The sequence below is a fragment of the Antennarius striatus genome, chromosome 5, assembly GCF_040054535.1.
Source record: "Antennarius striatus isolate MH-2024 chromosome 5, ASM4005453v1, whole genome shotgun sequence".
NCBI classification, from domain to species: Eukaryota; Metazoa; Chordata; class Actinopteri; order Lophiiformes; family Antennariidae; genus Antennarius; species Antennarius striatus.
This window is the reverse complement of record NC_090780.1, coordinates 13,269,231-13,286,858: the sequence shown is the minus strand read 5'-3', so window position 1 is coordinate 13,286,858 and position 17,628 is coordinate 13,269,231. Positions and strand designations below refer to the sequence as shown.

The 17,628-nt window shown below is 41.1% G+C and overlaps 3 protein-coding genes across 3 annotated transcripts in view; 2 read left to right on the top strand and 1 right to left on the bottom strand.

Moving 5' to 3' along the window:
* Positions 1–66: 66 nt before the first annotated feature.
* Positions 67–5,181, top strand: irf6 (interferon regulatory factor 6). Its single transcript, XM_068315924.1, has 8 exons — positions 67–407; positions 720–894; positions 1,521–1,716; positions 1,853–1,951; positions 2,067–2,321; positions 2,758–3,150; positions 4,312–4,430; positions 4,576–5,181. The coding sequence occupies exons 2-8, from the start codon at positions 721–723 to the stop codon at positions 4,804–4,806; spliced, it is 1,467 nt and encodes a 488-aa protein (XP_068172025.1). The 5' UTR covers positions 67–407; position 720; the 3' UTR covers positions 4,807–5,181.
* Positions 5,182–8,037: 2,856 nt separating this feature from the next.
* On the top strand, positions 8,038–13,358 carry eps8l3a (EPS8 signaling adaptor L3a). Its single transcript, XM_068314746.1, has 19 exons — positions 8,038–8,119; positions 8,235–8,308; positions 8,393–8,457; positions 8,540–8,698; positions 8,855–9,004; positions 9,350–9,414; positions 9,490–9,617; positions 9,709–9,827; positions 9,963–10,068; positions 10,155–10,228; positions 10,331–10,405; positions 10,848–10,993; positions 11,596–11,740; positions 11,819–11,862; positions 11,936–12,023; positions 12,109–12,213; positions 12,294–12,379; positions 13,038–13,170; positions 13,286–13,358. Exons 1-19 carry the CDS (start codon positions 8,055–8,057, stop codon positions 13,295–13,297), a joined length of 1,839 nt encoding a protein of 612 aa, XP_068170847.1. The 5' UTR covers positions 8,038–8,054; the 3' UTR covers positions 13,298–13,358.
* Positions 13,359–13,522: 164 nt separating this feature from the next.
* The window catches only part of LOC137595051 (AMP deaminase 2-like), a 32,086-nt gene continuing 27,980 nt past the window's right edge, over positions 13,523–17,628 (bottom strand). The window contains 2 exon segments of the mRNA XM_068314850.1: positions 13,523–16,687; positions 17,442–17,552. Of these exon segments, the coding sequence (XP_068170951.1) occupies positions 16,472–16,687; positions 17,442–17,552 (327 nt within the window). The 3' untranslated portion in view covers positions 13,523–16,471.

Below are 17,628 nucleotides of genomic sequence, written 5' to 3'. Positions count from 1 at the left end.
GTTTGAGTATCGGGGCGTCCCGACAGCCCCCTCTGATCCGCACATGGATAAATATACTGCAGACATCTCCTCGACCTGTGTCACAAACATGTTTCAGGAGGATCCGACCCGTCCTCTTCCTGCTGTCCTCCAGCTGCTCGGTAAAGGTGTGTCGCCGGCGTGACGTCACGCGCGTACCTGAGTTTCGGTGACGGAGAGGTGAAGACACAAAGCGAGCCAGCGCCAGGTTACCTGCGTCTGGCTTCCATTTCTATCCGTACTCCCCGCCGCCCTCGTTAAATTGATTATCGGTTGATCTTGGAGTTAAAACTTTGGCGGATCGATCAGCGGAGGAACCGGAGCGTCGACCCGCAGCTGTTGACCAGCAGGCCGAGGAAAGAGGTCCGCGACTTCCTGGTTCTCCGCAGGTATGCGCCATTCTCTTAAGGTTCTCCGATCTGCTCGCTTTTGTTTATTAAAGTTTGGGAGCAGTTCCAGCCTCGTATTCACATTTATAACGACATGATCGCCTGTCACCCAGACAGCCTGTAATGGACCTGCTGGTGAACTGACAGTCTCTCCCACCTCAGTGCGTCGACGTGCAGCTGGAAAAGTTTAGAAAATCCGGATTTGCAGGATTGTTTTTCGCTGACTCTGTTAAATGCTTGCGGTATCTGGAGACCTGAGTGGGTTTGAATCCACTGTTTTGTGTTTTTTTTTTCCCCCCTCTCGTCATCCAGAATGTCGGTCACCCCTCGACGCGTCCGGCTGAAGCCCTGGCTGGTCGCCCAGGTGGACAGCGGGCGGTACGCGGGTCTGGTGTGGCTGGACCGGGAGGCCATGCGCTTCAGGATCCCATGGAAACACGCTACAAGACACACACCCCAGCATGAGGACGAGGACACGATCTTTAAGGTGAGTTGGTGAGAGTTGTGTGAAAGCATGTAAAGGATTTGTCTGCCCGGATCAAACAGACGGAACATCTAAATGCGCACCGATGCGGATCCAAGTCCACAGTGTCGATTTATGTTGGAGCGGGTTTTAAACCGGTAGACTCACCTGCTTTTGAATAGGATTCATGTTTCAGGATAAAAACCAGGCCGTTCTTACCCATTTACCTGTGAAGTCATGTTTGGTTTAGCAACTACCTCCATCAGGTGTAGGTCTGGTTGCTTCTATTAGTGATGACAGCTCATTCAGGAATGGGGTAGACTCACACTATCCCATGTGTTTGCTCTATTAATGATACAAGAAAGGGATGCCAGTGATTCTATGCAGATAGTTCAGTATGTACGTTCATTATGTGAGTACATCGAGCTTACTGCCTCACAGGACAGACAAGCAAAATATAATTTTGCTGATAGGGAAAAACTTTGACTTGACACATCTTGTTACTGAATATCCAACTTGATTAACTGGATGACACCATCTGTTTCTACTGCTGTAAGCATGTTTGACATGTCAGTATGCATTCCAGTGAAAGAGAAACTGTAAAGGGACGGTGACATTGATTCTTCCGCTTTATTTAAATGTACCTTCAGGCGTGGGCTGTGGAGACTGGGAAGTTCCAAGAAGGAGTTGATGAACCTGATCCTGCAAAGTGGAAAGCTCAGCTTCGATGTGCTCTGAATAAAAGCAGAGAATTCAATCTGGTCTACGACGGCACCAAAGAGGTCCCCATGAATCCTTTGAAAGTATATGATGTATGCGACATCCCCCAGCCGCTCGGTAACCAAGGTAATGAGAGTCTGTTGAATATGACTCAGTTTGTCATCTATTAGTGAATTATTATTATTATTACAATTATTATTATTATTACAATTATTATTATGTGAATTATTTACCATTTTAAATGCCATGGCTCACTGCCCAGGGTCTTCAGATGCAGGTTCATATACTCCACATGATGAAGATATTTATGAGGAAGATATTCCAAATACACCAGAGTCTCTCCCTCCTTACCCATCTAATGGTGAATGACGTCTCCTCATATATTACTTATATTTTAAAGACGTAGTCTTGTGTTCGAAAGAAAAGAGATGCATTGAGAGGTTTCCCACCCCTGATTCACCTCTTTCATCCTGTAGGCACCAGCCCCTCCCCTCTCATCATGTGGTCTCCAATGAGCTCAGAGTCCTCCATGCATCCCCCTTCAAATGAGGTCTGGCCCAAAGAGGAGCCAGTCAAAATCTGGCCCAAGGAGGAGCCTGTAGATGTGGAGATGCACCCCACACATCTGGGAGACATGCCCCCTCCGCCTTTGCCTGATCAGTCAATGCAGCCTCCACCCTTGCCTGAAACTCTTTTTGCCTCCCCGGAAACGTGGATCAGTTCACTTCCAAGTAAGAACACAATTCTTCACCTGGTGCAGGAAAAACAGTTGATTTGATCTTTCAAACTAAACAGACAAATTGTAGCTTTTTGTTATAAAACCTTTGTTATTTCCTAAATGTATTTTTCTGGTTTGTTTGTGGACTGTTTTCAACCAACGTTTCCTACACCTTTGTTAAGAAGGAGAGTATTTAGCAGGATGGTGTGTGTTATAGTCCAGATCAATGACAGTGACTACATCAGCTTGTGTGTAGAGTTAATAGTTGTTTAAAAGATCAATTCATTTGATGACCTTAAGAAAAATAATATAATATGCTTCTTTTTAAATGATACTGGAGTTTGAGCCTCGGGTACGCTGACAAAACTGTTTTGGAATGAGCCAACTTTTTCCTTTTCTAATGTAGCCTTATTTAAATTGTGTCTGTGCTCGATTTGCTTGTGACCCAGTGACAGACCTGGAGGTTCAGTTCCAGTACAGAGGAAAGGAGATGTGTCCCACAGTGACTGTCAGTAACCCTCAGGGCTGCAGGCTGTTCTACGGAGACCTCGGCCCCATGGTCAACCAGGAGGAGCTGTTTGGGCCCGTGAACCTGGAGCAGCTGCGCTTTCCAACCACAGAGCACATCACCAATGACAAGCAGAGGATTTTCACCAGCCGCCTGCTGGATGTGATGGACAGAGGACTAATCCTGGAGGTCAGCGGCCATGATATCTACGCAGTCCGTCTCTGCCAGTGTAAGGTGTACTGGTCTGGTCCTTGTGCTCCAAACCAAGCTGCTCCAAATCTTATCGAGCGCCAGAAAAAGGTCAAACTGTTCTGCCTGGAGTCGTTTCTCAGTGGTGAGTAAAATCTATTTATTTATTCGACCAATTCGGAATACAGCTCACGTTTTATGTAGATGATACCTTTTTTTTTTTTTTTTTTTAATTGTATCATCAGATCATTACAGGAATAAAGTCGACTTGTTTTTTTTTGGTCTGTCCGTAGTAACTTATCTATAGCATGTCTGACAAAACGCTGTCAACATTCTAAGGTCACAAAACTCTTCACATTTTAAGTAGTTGTGACTTTTGATGTTTGTTTTTTTAATGACATTTGGTTTATTTTGTTGTGAAAAAGGTCTCAGCGGTTTTCTGTTTTACGGTCTTTAAATGGTATAACATTTGATGTTTAGCTTACTGTGACATTTTCAGCCAGTGTTACAAAGTGATAGGGGGAATTGATCGTGAATATCTTCAATACTCTTGGACTGCCTGAGAACCGCGCACGAGTTGAGGAAGGAAGTGAGACAGAGGTGGCTGACGTCCATCTCCCTCCACATAGACAGTAACAATGGGACGCGTCTGGATGCCCAAAAAAAAGCCAGTCAGGATTTGACCTTGCAGACAAACTCCCAGTTTAGAAGAACTGCAGTTGTAAAGTGACCTGAAGCAGAGATGCTGCAAAACTAGTACACTATTTTTTTCTGAGCATCACCCCTCCATGTGGATCACACTTTATCTCACTCATGACTTGAATCCCTAACAAAGAAGCTCAGTGTTCAACAAGGATCATTCACACCAATCAGACAAAAAAGATCAAAGTCAGTTCATGTTCAACTGAAACTAGTCATTTCCAGCCATTTCTTTACAGTCACGGAGTTAAATAGACATGGGTGTATCTCTGTTGGATCTTTTCCATGTCAGTCGGTAAATAGTAAAAACAAGTGGTTTACATTCCTCTCTGTTCCCTCTCCATAGGATCACATTGTTTTACTGCTAAGCGAGCTCTGGCTCAGGTTACTGTTTCTTTACATGACGAATGTGACACTTTATTCACTACTGGTGTCAGCATGTTTCATTTACATGGTACAGTTTCACAAGTTCTATGGTTATCATTGTGTTTAGGGTTAAATTAGATGTGATATTAGCCAAACAGCTGGAAGGCTTGCATCTTTAACTGGCTCTCGCTAATATAATGTTCCCTGACAATTCTGTTACATGTGGTTGTATTGTGTTCAGGAGTGATCGCCCACCAGCGGGGCCAGACACCAGTCCTCCCTCAGTTTGAAATCAGCCTGTGTTTTGGGGAGGAGTGGCCTGATGGGAGGCCCAGAGAGAGGAAACTCATCATGGTTCAGGTGAGAAACATCTGTTTGGCATCATTCTCTCAATATTATGACCATGTGTGGGCAACCTTAACCTTTATTTACCACACTGGACAGAATTAATTTGTCCTGCTTGATGGTGTGACTGATGCTGCTCCTCTATCTCTCTGGGCTGTAGGTTATTCCAGTGGTGGCCCGGATGATTAATGAGATGTTTTCTGGAGACAATACGCGATCCTTCGACAGCGGCAGCGTCCGTCTACAGATTTCTATCCCGGATATCAAAGACAACATAGTGGCCCATCTAAAGCAGCTGTACTGCCTGCTTCAGACCCACCAGGGGCAGGACAGCTGGGCCTTACCCCCCGGCCCGGGCCTGAACATCGTCCAGGCTCTGCAAGCTCAGTGAAGAAGCCAGGGCTGTGAACTAATATCTGTTCATCTGTCTCACTCTACTGAGAGTTACCTACTGTTATTAAAGAAGTCCTTATACGTAATCACATTTAGAAGTGTGCACAGTAAAGTGTGAATTCATATGCTTCATGTTTTTAGAAATCTGCTGTGAAAATATTTTTCTGTGTGTGGAAGTAGTGCTTAAAGCCTACGTTACTCTTGAATTATGTGTACGTGGATTGTAGATGAATTTGGTACTTGCATGTGCCAAAGTCCCACCTGCTGGGTTAATGAGTTAATGAATAGTTAATGAGTCATAGAAATTGCTCTGTGCTCTTTATTTATCCAAATGGTCAATGATTACCAGACTTTTCTGGAGCCAAAAAAGGGGGGCGAAGGGTTTGTCTTGGACCTCACATGAAATATTTTGTAGAAACACATCTGGCATGAGATTTTTATATTTTGGATAACATAGACAAGTGAGACTTAAAGCATGGATTGTTTCTGTTCTCGGTGCGTTATGGCTAAAGTCTGTCTGTGATCTTTATCCTGTGAATGAGTGTTATTAAACGTATGTCTAATAATAATGTTTGACTAAAAGTCTCCTCGTTTTCTGGTCCCCTAGCCTGTAGTTTCATCTCTAGTTGTCTCATGTTTTGATTTATGCTGTCAGATATTTTTGTAATCATGTCTTAGATTTTAAAACATTTATTGTATCCAGGCATCCATTTAAATAAGCCATGCAACTCTTTGGATCTGTCTTAATATGGGCACCACTGCGCTTTGGAGTGCTGAATTATACTAAACAGATTGTAATTTCATGTACCCTGTAATTATGCGTTTATTTTATCAATAAACTAAAACAAAAGTGATTATTGATTAATAGTGCTAAACGTTTTTATTAGCTTGTTTCTCATGAAAACAGGTAAAATTTTCCTGGTAGCCATAAATCCTTTCTGATTTTACAAGCTCAGCCCTGTTGGATGTGGATTATGGCTCCACATTTAAACACTTTGCTTTTCTGCTCCAGTGACCTGCAGGTTCTGAATCCATGCTTCTGACCTCCAGTCATTTAGGAAACATCCTAGAGACACTAAAAAGAAAAAATATATTCAACACATACTTTGTGCATCAAAAATACAGTTTAAAAAAACAATGCTATCAGATACAAATTTATATCTGAATGCACAACTATTTCAGATTTTTTTTAAAAAGTGTGTCTTTAAAAAACATTACTCATAACAAACATATTATTAACACAGCTAAGACAAATAACATGTGACTTTTGGTGTTTCTTTATTTTCTCACACCCACTTTTATATCTCCATTTTCTGTCACATGTTTTTTACGTACTTCTTCCATGGTTCAGTAGGGCCAGGCTAATGGTTAAAGTCATTCACCCTCCACAATGAAAGGTGGCGCTGTGGCCAAAATCACGAGTTAGTGTTGAAAGGAGGCCATTCTGTGTGTTTGATCGAGTTATTTGAACACCTGTGGTTCTTCCCAGTTGGTTCTGGTGGGGGTGTCTCTTCTGTCTTCAGGTGCATTGCCGCCCCCTTCTGGATCAAATTCATGTAATGTCCAGTATTTACATTTATCATACGGTGGCATACAAGTGGAAAACTCAAAATGCAATCAATGGTTTACAAAAGTGAAATTGCCATGATTTGTGTAAATTGTTAATTTGAATACTGTTTTGTCCTTCTTTTCACACGTGGCATGTCTGCCTCCTGACTGTCCTTGTTCTTCATGCTTACATTCAGAGCCTCACTGAGGAATTCTGTCTGGTTTCCCTTCGGCCTTGTGATTCTGACCCAGCTTGTGTGAGTTCAGTGTGGCAATCACTGTTACCCACAATGCAGAAAACGTGTCTGAAGACTTAGTTTTTTTTCTTTACGATATTGAAATATAAAATTTAATTGTTTGTAAGCTTACAATAGATTCCAATTAACCAAATATCATTGAAAATGCATGCATAAATAAAGTACAATACAGAACTGGGAATGGTTATTTTCAATTTGGCCTGCAGACAAGTTAATTCAACTTACGTCGTGTCTCGACCTACGTTGCACTTCCTTGAGGTACACCTGTATAAATTATATAAAAAAACACTCTTTACAAAATATATTTACACTAACAATAAAATGGTAAATAAAATGGTCACAAATGTGACCATTCCAAAGGGAGTCCCTCACTATTAGAATCACATCACACCTAGAATCTATTTTTATTTCAGTGTAATGGGAATGTTTTGTGCTTTTGGCTGTTGTCTTTGATTATCTGTGAAAAAGTTTTATAGGAAAGAAGTTGAACATTTTGGGTTCATTTTCACAAACCCATTATTTTTTAGGCAGGCAAAAACGACAAAATGCTCATAAAGGCCAGGGTGGGGTGACTTCCTTCTCATCTGGTGACCTTTGTTCAGACGGGATTCCACATAGAGATCTCACACCCTCACAGAAACAGCTCAGGAGCTGCTGACACTGGACTTTGTCCTTTTATGAGGAACACTAGGATATAAAATGTTGTTGACTGAGTTACATGTCAAAACATGAATGAAATTACACTTAACTCTAAATACTGAAGAAGCAACACAAGCGTTTAACATCTGGACATCAGAGGTAAGAGCTTTTGACGATGAATATCTGCATCAAACAGGACGTGTCTTACTTATACGTGTAACAGATCTGTGCGGAAGGGTGATCACGCGTTTGTGTTTCATATGAGACAAGAAAAGATCCATATCACCACAAATTCTTTAAATCTGATATAGCGTGGCCATTGTGAGATCATATGAGATGGAAACACCTCCACTCATCTGACTCTTGTACAGCAAACTGTTCACTTTTCACAGTGTGTGTGTTTTGTAATATGTTGAGATTGTTTTATTGTGTTCGATTGTATACTTGTGATTCCATTTCAGAATGTTTGAAAAGTAGGACAATCAACAAAAGAATCTTTAAAATATGCAAACTCTGTAAGAATTTTAACTGCACCATAAAGATGACATTTTCAGGTTAGTCAAAGTGCTTCGTTGCTGGGTAACTAAAACCATATCAATAATTAACAAGTCCTCATTTATGTATTCTTTGATTTAGAATTTTTAAAAAATTAAATCCTACTTTGCTTCCAAAATATGTGACAATAAATTTAGGAAAACTTAAAGCGTGAAACTGCTGAGCCTCTGTCACTGACGGAATAGGTTTTATTGTGGGTAATTCATGTCATCTGCTGTATTGCAGGTGTGTTAGTTCAGCACCAACAATGTTCAGGAGTAACAGCCCATTTGGAAATGACACCAGCAGCTACGCAGATTCACTACAGTCTAAGTATCTACATTACAGTTTACTTTGATTTATCAAAGATTTAATCACTTTGATTGCCTTCACTGCTTCATTCATCCCCACATGATAAAGACTGAATTGGTTGTATTTATTGTGACAGTGGTTACTCCACTATGGATGAGGTTTCATCACAGGTCTCAAATCTGTCAAGGCCTAGCGCACAATCCATTTACAGTAAGTTAACATTATTGTACTTGATATAAAGAGACGTTACACCGGTTGAACTTTATGAATGAGTTCTGCTTCATGCTTTAACAGTGCAAAGAAAGGTGTATGCTGCAGAAATAAACAAGATGATGAACCAGTTCCAGTACAGAGTGGAGGTATCGTCCAAACCGTTTCAGAAACCCTTTCTGATTGGCTGCTTTAAATGTCGGTCAATGTTATAAAGCCTCTCTGCTGCAGCACCTGTTCACCTGTGATCTGGATGGGAAGGAGCTGAGAAGTGTAGCTGACTGTGTGGAGAGGCTGAATCTGCTGGAGGCTATGGGTCGTGTGTGGGGTCAGAGCATGCTGATGGAGGTGTGTGGTCCCAAACTGCTGCTCACAGACATTGAAACCAAGGTAAGAACCATAAGAGACCTGCAGACGAAAGATGAAGTCATTGGATTTACTGATTAGATGTATTTTGTCATTGTTGCCTTTAGGTTAGGCTGTTATCTATGCCTAAAATGTTTCACCCTTTTCCATAGTTCTTTTCGTATAATTGTGTTTTCACAGACGGAGCTGGAGTCCATTGCTCTGGGTGACGTCCTGGAGCTAAAGGCTGTGTTGGGCATTGGAGTGTTTAGCTCCCTGCTCACAGTGTCAGTCAAGCCCAGGAGAAAACACACCACCTCTGTCTTCATGTTTCAGTGTGAGGACGTCAGGGTGAGAATAAACCTGTGTATCCTTCTGTTATTATTCAGCAAATTAGTGACTTATTCATGATTTATTTGATATTGCTGGATGCAATGTGCAAACACAACCCAATAAAGCTGTCTAATGCAGTCACATTGAAGTGTTTAATGTAAGGTCTACTTTGCACTATTCACGGGAAAGGCTTTCACTTGAGAGAGTAAAGCAGTGAGACAACAAAAGAAAGAAATGTGCTCCATGTGTGACCTGGTTCCTCCTGTGCGTTTAGGATCAGAAATGAATCACAAACACGTACGTTTTTAAATGTAAAAACGTCTAAATGAGATGGCAAAATGTTTTTCCGTTTTGGTTTCACAGGCTGACTACATTCAAAAGAATCTCTCACAAGCTCTGTCACGCAACAAACAGGATTCAAGCATCAGGTCAGTGAGAACAAATACACAGAACTCATTTATTTATTATGTACTTTATCTGAATGCTCACCACACTTTTTGAAGCAGCAGTGTAGGACCTCTAGTTGGACGTCAGCAAATGAACAATTTCCAGAACACTCCAAAATCTTCTGACCCTGAAGAACCGAATCCTGCTGCTGACTCAGCACCCCGGTGGATGGTTCCAGACCATGGTGAGTCCTCCACAGGAGAAACACAACTGCTGCACTGATGGTGAATGATGGAGTCAAAATCAATACATATCATTGTTGTCCTTTCTAACAGAGGGAAGTGAGCTCAATGAATCCGGACTGTTTTCACTTGAGGAAGAGGAGAATGGTTTTAGTAATGAAGCGGACCCCCCGCCAACTCCACGCACATACACAGAGCTGGACAGGAGTGTCGTGAGTGTCCTTTATTCAAACACAGACAGTATGATGTGTTTGTGTTATATTTAATGCTCTGATTACCTTTGACAGATGAGTTATAAATGAAGAGGAAAGCAAACATGTTACTGATTTTTCTCTCCATTTCTATAGGATATCTTGAATCATATATTAAATGATCTAGAAATTTTCATGGGACAAGTTGCTGCAGTGGCAGCTAAAAATTCAAAGAAAAAGAAGAAAAAGAAACCAGGGAAAGGTAACGAAGTAGAAAATGAAAGCAGACGGGAGTTCATGCTTGTCCCAGATGTGATGTTTTTTTATGTTGTTATTTTTATTTACTAGTGATGGACGGAATGCCCCCTGCAGCAGAGTTTGCAGCATGTCTTCATAAGATCAAATGTGCTTTCAACCTCCTGGTAAATGTCCTGTTTTATCTTATTCACATGCGATCTTAATGGTTGGTGTAACACCACTGCTGCAGCACATTATGTATGACTCTTATATCTTGACTCTGACAGGTGGAGCTCAATGGAAAGATCCAAAATCCCAGCGCTCCTGATTTTGTCCACTCCTTATTCTCCACATTAGCATTTGTAAGTGACCGCTGCTCAAGTAGACTCATTCTTTGTAGTTGGAGTTTTGTATATATTTTAGGATCTAATGTTGCTGTCTAATAGCTTGTTGACACACTAGTGCCTTGTTTATCACTGTTGTTTGGGTTCACATGATTTCTTAGGGTCTGTGGACGTTGCCGCCTAAAAACATGCGATTAAAAATGTGCAATAAAGGTGAATCGTAAACTAAAATGTCACTATGAGTTGAAGCGTAAAGTGAACAGCAGATTGTTTCTCTGTGAACCAACAACCCCGAATCCCCTGCAGTGTCAGCCGCGACACATTTCACTCGCAAGTTGGATAAGAGGCTGCAGACGAGACGATTCCGGTTGTCTCATCCATAAGAAAATGGATGGATCGATTGATTATGTTTGATAATCACAGAACTGCTGAACTTGGTTTTACGCTTTTTTTTCACCAGGTGAGGTCTCACTCTTCAGACGATCTGCCGCCAACCATTGTGGCTCCGCTGCTGACACCTCAGTGTATCCGTCTGATGAGTGAGGAGGCCTCCACAGAGGAGGACCAGCTGTGGCAGTCTCTGGGAGACGCCTGGAACATCCCCAGGTAAACTCTGGAAACTCTATGACAACACATCCATTTCCTGTAAGAGATAAAATTGAAAATTTGACATTAAATAAACTTCCTATAAGCAAAGTAAATACATTACATACATTTTTTAAAGGTCACACCTGTAATTTCTAATTTTTTTTGTTCAGCAAAAAAAAAGTGTGTTTGTGGAGTTCATTTTGCATCGTTTGCCGCGTCTATGAGTTGGTGATGAGTTCAATAAAAAGCATCTACACTCTAAAATAACAAGATGACTGCACCATTGTTTCATTTTTTATTTCAAAATTAAATAATGTTAATTAATGTACAATAAACAAATCTGAATTTGTGCAACATTACTTTTTTTAAAGTCTTCAGACTTAGACATCTACGAAGCTCCATGAACCATGTTGTTGCATTTTAAACTGGACCCCTGGACTAAACTGCCTAAATTAGGCGAGATGCTTCTCATGTTAGTTTATCATGCAATGCTGTTTGGTTATTTTGCTGACATCCAACAAGGAAATTAAAAGCCAGACTTTAACTTGTCATCAACTACCTTATTGCTTTTTTGTTTTAATGGGGTTAATATTTGGTTATAATATTGATAATATTACCAGCACCAAATGGCCTGAAGATGATGAAGACATCCCAACTTATACTTTGGAGTTCTCGGATGGCTGGCAGCCCCCTGAGGTGTGTGAAGCACCTGTAGCAGGCCCACCTGTGAGCAGACAGGAGCGTCCACGGCCTGCACCCACTCAGGTAAAACAGGAAGCAGGAGGCAGGAAGCTGCAGAGGAGAATGAATGCATGACTCCATTTTTTTGTTTTCTGTATGCAGACTTCAACCAAATGGAGACCACCACACACTCCAAGAAAATCCCGGTACACACCAGCACACAAAGTATAAAAGTGTTAAACCTTAAACTTTAGTGAAGCCCTTTGATTTGTGTTTCAGCTCTGAACCGCGACGCATGCGTGTCGTGCTTGATTTCATCTCCAGAAACCAGAGAGAGCTCACAGTGAGAAAAGGAGACTTAATTGAGGTGAGTTAGTTAGTGACATGAACCAGCTTCTGTTTTGTTTTTGTTTTCACCAACGACATCACTTCGATGTTTCGTCGCCCTCCAGCTACTGGACAGGACCAAACAGTGGTGGAGGGTGAGGGATCAGAGAGGGGAGGAGGGCTTCGTCCCCCATAATATCCTGGAAGCTCATGATGATCAGCCTGTCCAGGTGAGTGACTGATAGACATGATGAACACTTTTACTGACACAAAACGAAGCATTGCTTATATTTTTGGTGTTATTTTTCAGCTGACTGGAGATCCCACTGTGCTCACAAAGAGGTCCAAGGCTGCAGAAGTGAAAGCCTGGCTGGAAGACAAGGGCTTCAGTAAAATGTAAGCTGTGATAGAATCAGGGTTTGATGAGTGACCTTTACATGTGTAAAGCCCATGATGTTTAGTCTGTCACCATAGTAGAGTTCTGTTGTATCTGTATGTGAACATTTGTTGTATGCTTCTATTGTCATTCAGATGAACATATATTATGAATTAATGACTAAAACTTGCTGACACAGAGGTGTTTGGCCTAAGGATTTCTGTTTTTCCTTCCTTTTAGCAGTTTTTAAAATTAAATACTTGTTTTAAGTGTGTAAATCTATTTACACACCACTAGGGCTGAAGGGTTATGATGTATTTGTGTGTCTCATTTACATAAACCCAAAGCTGTTACATGACAGTCATTTCAAGTATCAGGTGGAGTTCTCCTCACAGCTGAAACTAGTTGGATGTTTGTGAAGAGAGTTGCAAAGTGGGTCCATTGGAAGACACTCTTGAGATATATTAGATTTGTATTGCAGTGTTTGGAGCTTTGCAGTCAGTATCGATTAGCCATATCTTCTAGTGTCGACCATTTTTCAAAATCAATTTTAAAAATTATTTTAATCAGAAGAAACAAAAACCTGCCATGAAATTATTGTTTGGTTAAACAACACTTCTGTTACAATCAATCCCCGGAACTGATTCAATATATTCGTGTACCGTATGTTCCATGTAGAACCGTTCGCTGTCTGGGCGTGCTGAGCGGTTCCATGCTTTTGGGGATGACCAGAGAGGAACTGAAAACCGTGTGTCCAGAGGAGGGAGGGCGCGTCTTCCTCCAGCTACAGGCAGTAAAAGCTGCCATGACTGTACGTGACTGAACACAGTGCAGATTGAAGGCCTAGTTATTTATCAATGTGTCATTGATCCTCATGATGACTACCGTGCAAACACCATCGACTGATTTATGTTTCAAAACCACAGGCTTCCAGTTAAGAAGGACCAGTACTGCTGGGAGTCAACATAACTGAGGAAGAGGAGTAACACTAGAGTTAGCATCATGTTGTCATCTGATAAAAAGGAAAATAAAATTATTTCTCCAGTAATACTGGTCAGAATCACGCAACAGGATGTGGGCTGGACTGAAAGCCGATTCTTTGTGGACAATATGGAAGTGATAAAACCTGTAAATAAAGTTATGTCTGACACGCATGGAAAGGATTTGTGAGCAAACATGCTTTATTTCATTATTCAGATATTACACATACTTTAGGCTCCTATCCTGCACTGTCAACCCATTTCAGGAAATAATATGGCTACTGATCAAATGACATAAAAGTTATATTAAAATATAGAAAAGTGATGACAGATTTAAAACAATTCATGAGAAACATCTCAGATGGACACAAATATATTTTGAGTGTGAGCATTGACAAACTTAATAATGTACCACAGAGTTGGTAAACGGAAATACACTTATTTGAATCTAAATATCCTTTTTGTGACTATAATACATTTGAGTAGCTTGTGTGATTTTCTGTTGGGATCTTAATAATCTGTGTCTCAGCTCTTATATTTAAAAGTCAATCACTAAATTAACAAACCAAAAGCATTTAAAAAAATTGTTACGATCAATTGATCTTTTAGATCACTTTAAGTCAGAATTCACAGATTCAAGCTGTTCAAACATGAGGATTTTTTTTTTTTGCTTTCGATTAGTTTGTGATTGTGTAGCATATACTGATGGTCAAAGACACTGTGTACTCCCTAAGTTGTGAGTGCAGATGAGTGGGGTTGTGTTGACTTAAAAAGGTTACATAAAACCATGATGTGAACACTAATAGATTAAAGAACAAGTTCTAAATTTGAAAAGGAGGTAAACTTCCACATCTTCTCTCTGTGATAACAAATCACATTCGAGTGTGTTACCGTCAACACATTTTCCCACTACCTTATACGTTACCAAGCAAAGTGTAGTGTGTGAGTGTGACTGTGGAGAAGATATGACTGTAAATGTCGTCTTATCATCTGCATACGTATCCGAGGTGCAGCAGATGTGCTGTAATACTGAATGGAGAAGCATCAGCAACAGAAACATCACTGAGATAAAAACAACAGAACTGACAGAAAAAACGAAATTATACAAACATATTGGAATATTCTATTGTCATGACTTAATGTCAGTTTACAGTGTTTAACAAAATGTTCACCTCAACATCAATATATTGTGAATATAAAATCTCTTATCTGTGTCATTGTTACAAAAATACAATTTCTACATGAAATCCAAACACATTATTCCTCATGTTGAGCGCACAACCCCAGCGCATCCCTCCACTTATAGGAAGCTACAGTATTCTTGTTCAACAAAGATGGATCCAACCACCTTTAAAGAGAACATTTAGATCTACTAACACAACACGGCTGGTTTTTCAGATGAAGGCTGACATTTCACTTCTTTCCTAAACTTGGCATCAAATAATTGTGGACTGTGGCGTCTAGGTTCAAACACAATGCTCACAGTTTGATGGCAGGTTGGACAGTGTCCACAAGGACGGGTTTGATTACATCATGAGTGTGATACACGATGTCATCGTGGCTTCAATCAGATTTGGGTTTAAAAAATGCTACAGAATCATGCAACAGTATCAACCATGACCCAGCATGGTTGCTTTTTCCCGCCGGAGTTAAAATCTGTTTGCTGCCTGCAACAGATTCCTGACTGCAATGCTGGTTGGCAGCCCTGAATTATTTCAGATGATTTACGGTACAGCTTGCTGTAAGCAACTCATCCTCACTTTGCCAGCAGTCATGCAAAAAGCACTTATAATTACCGAACTAGAAACCAATCAACTTTCTTCAGCTAACAACACCCCACCCCAAGCAGAAAATTTTCACCCAGCATGCAGCTGATTGGGCTCAGTCCCATTGATGTAGATGTTGGCATCGCATAAAGGTCTACTGTATGTGACTGAGGAAGCGTGGTGCAATACTTGATGCAGGCAATAAAGAAAAAACCTGGGCATAAACTGCCCAAAGGTGAAAATGAAAAGGCACTGAGAAGTCTTGGTTTGGTGCAAATCTACTGAGTGCACTGCATGCAGGGGGAAAAAATGTTCTCGTTTGTCTCTGGGAGAGAGAATGAGCAACACGAGGGCCATCAGGAGGAAGAGACCTTCATGGCCACAGTGAGGTGAGGGTGACGGGATTCTCCTGGTCGACGTGGATGAATTCATCCACATTTTTTTGTGCCGCAGGCAAACTTTATGGTACAAGTTTCCCCTTTATATCTCACAGGAAACAATCTATTCAACATTGACTGGAACACACTTTGTTTACAGCGGACAAGGACAGTGAGCTTAATGGAATGTTTTCTGACTCTTGTCTGGACAGACAAAGTCAAGGAAGAACAGTGTTCTATGTGCAATTTGGAAAACAAATGATCTAAAACCACATCAAAAAACACCTGCAACATTCAGAGAGGAGCTTTCCTTGTCTATGTGAATTGTACTATCTATCTTAAAAGTTAAGCCTGCCTTAAGGAGGTCATCTAGAGTCATTTGTCATCAGTCTGAGTAACGAGATGGTGGATGCACTAAAGTGGAACACAGACAACATGCAGAGCAGGTCTGCTGTGATGAAAGCTCAAATGTGATGGTTGTTTCTGTAGCAGGCTACACGAGTACTACTAAGATACTACATGCAATGTGATATCTTCATTAAAACATATCACTGCATAAATCATTTAATAGTTGTGGCTGGACATGAAAGGTCAGGCTGGTGTAATAAAGGAATAAGGAATAAAGGAAGGGTCTCTGGTGAGCGTCTCCCTGCATTTCCTTCCCATAAATGATCTCTACTCGTTTTCATGCTGAGACTGTAAATGTAAGAGAAGGACGGAAACAAAGGTGGAAGAGGAATCTTGAATATAAATCTAGAAATTTATAATAATATAACTTTGAAATCCTTTCCTGCAACCCGAAAATGACTTCAACCCAAAAAACATCTGAAGCTGAAGCGCTCTGGCAGGCTGTATCCTTGGCTTTTTGGGAGCTGTCCTAACTGTGTAGTCACTGTGCAGCGTACTTCTACAGTGGTGGTGGGTGGTGTTTAAGACCTAGACAGGAGAACCACTTGTTACTGTCACATCGCATCTCTTTAGTTGTGGTTTCAGCGTCCTCCTGGCAGAGGGCCCATGGTCAGAGAGTCCTCCTCGTCGATGCTGTCCAGCTCCACGGTGCGTACGGCATGAGTGATGAGCTGAAGCTCCTCTGACAGCGTCTCGCTGCGGTACGCCACACGGATGTCTGGGACATTGGTGCGGCGAATGTCGTTACTCACGGGGCCTTCCTTGTAATAGTTGGGGCCCAACCAGTAGCTTTTGGCCTGAAAGGAGGAGAGCAGAGTGGGGGCTCAGATAAAAGTAAACTTGATGCAAACCATATTAAAGTTTAAATATTCCTTTAACACCAACGGGTCTGGAGACAAACAGAACAATGTACTGTGCTAACATAAACGGCAAAACTACATCAAGTACAATAAAGTCGACTTTTATCATGACTTTTATATTCCGTTTGTTTCAGCGTCATAGTGGTGATGCACCAGACTTCTTATCAGAGAGAAAATCGTGACCCTGTAGCTCAACACCTCTAAAAGTTGTTTTCTGATTTTAACTGTCAGTGATTACAACAACAACAACAACAACAACAACCGTAAACCTCTACTGACAAAGAAGAACATCAACAGAATAGTAATTACGGCAAATCTTTCTTCTCTGAAAGGCACTTGGGGAACCAGGGGATTGTAAGTTTGCGTGTTTGCCGCCCACTAAGATATCAGCAGTAAATAAACTGGATGAATAATTACTTATTCAATCCCAATGAAGACAGAACTAAAGTACATCTAGTCATCCCTAAAGCCAAGAAGAGTTTTAGATCTAGATTCTATTGTAGAGACTGATTTTGATTTTATGTCACACATGAAGAAGGAGAACAAAAACTTCCGACGCACAGATTTTTTTACCCCTTACTAACTGAACACTGCACTGAACACCTCTGTAGTTAACGGAAGACATGTTGAATTAACTTGTGCGTCAGATGAAGACACAGCCTGATGCCAAAAATTGCAGGAGCTGATTTACCTTGTGGGAAAATCCACTCATCAGCACACTGTTCCTTGCCAGTTCACACATGTCACAGGAACTCAGCTTCCACACCTGGGTAGCAATACTGTACTCCTCCATCAGAGGCTCCTGGACACACACACACACACACACACACACACACACACACACACACACACACACAGTTTCATCAGTTTTTGCCAGA

Bases quoted from the DNA above. Each gene is read 5' to 3' on its own strand.
- irf6 (XM_068315924.1), top strand. From the start codon at position 721: ATGTCGGTCACCCCTCGACGCGTCCGGCTGAAGCCCTGGCTGGTCGCC. The intron at 3,151-4,311 runs GTGAGTAAAATC...TATTGTGTTCAG, and splicing joins CCTGGAGTCGTTTCTCAGTG to GAGTGATCGCCCACCAGCGG. The intron at 4,431-4,575 runs GTGAGAAACATC...TCTGGGCTGTAG, and splicing joins GGAAACTCATCATGGTTCAG to GTTATTCCAGTGGTGGCCCG.
- eps8l3a (XM_068314746.1), top strand. From the start codon at position 8,055: ATGTTCAGGAGTAACAGCCCATTTGGAAATGACACCAGCAGCTACGCA. The intron at 8,309-8,392 runs GTAAGTTAACAT...ATGCTTTAACAG, and splicing joins TAGCGCACAATCCATTTACA to TGCAAAGAAAGGTGTATGCT. The intron at 11,741-11,818 runs GTAAAACAGGAA...TTCTGTATGCAG, and splicing joins CACGGCCTGCACCCACTCAG to ACTTCAACCAAATGGAGACC.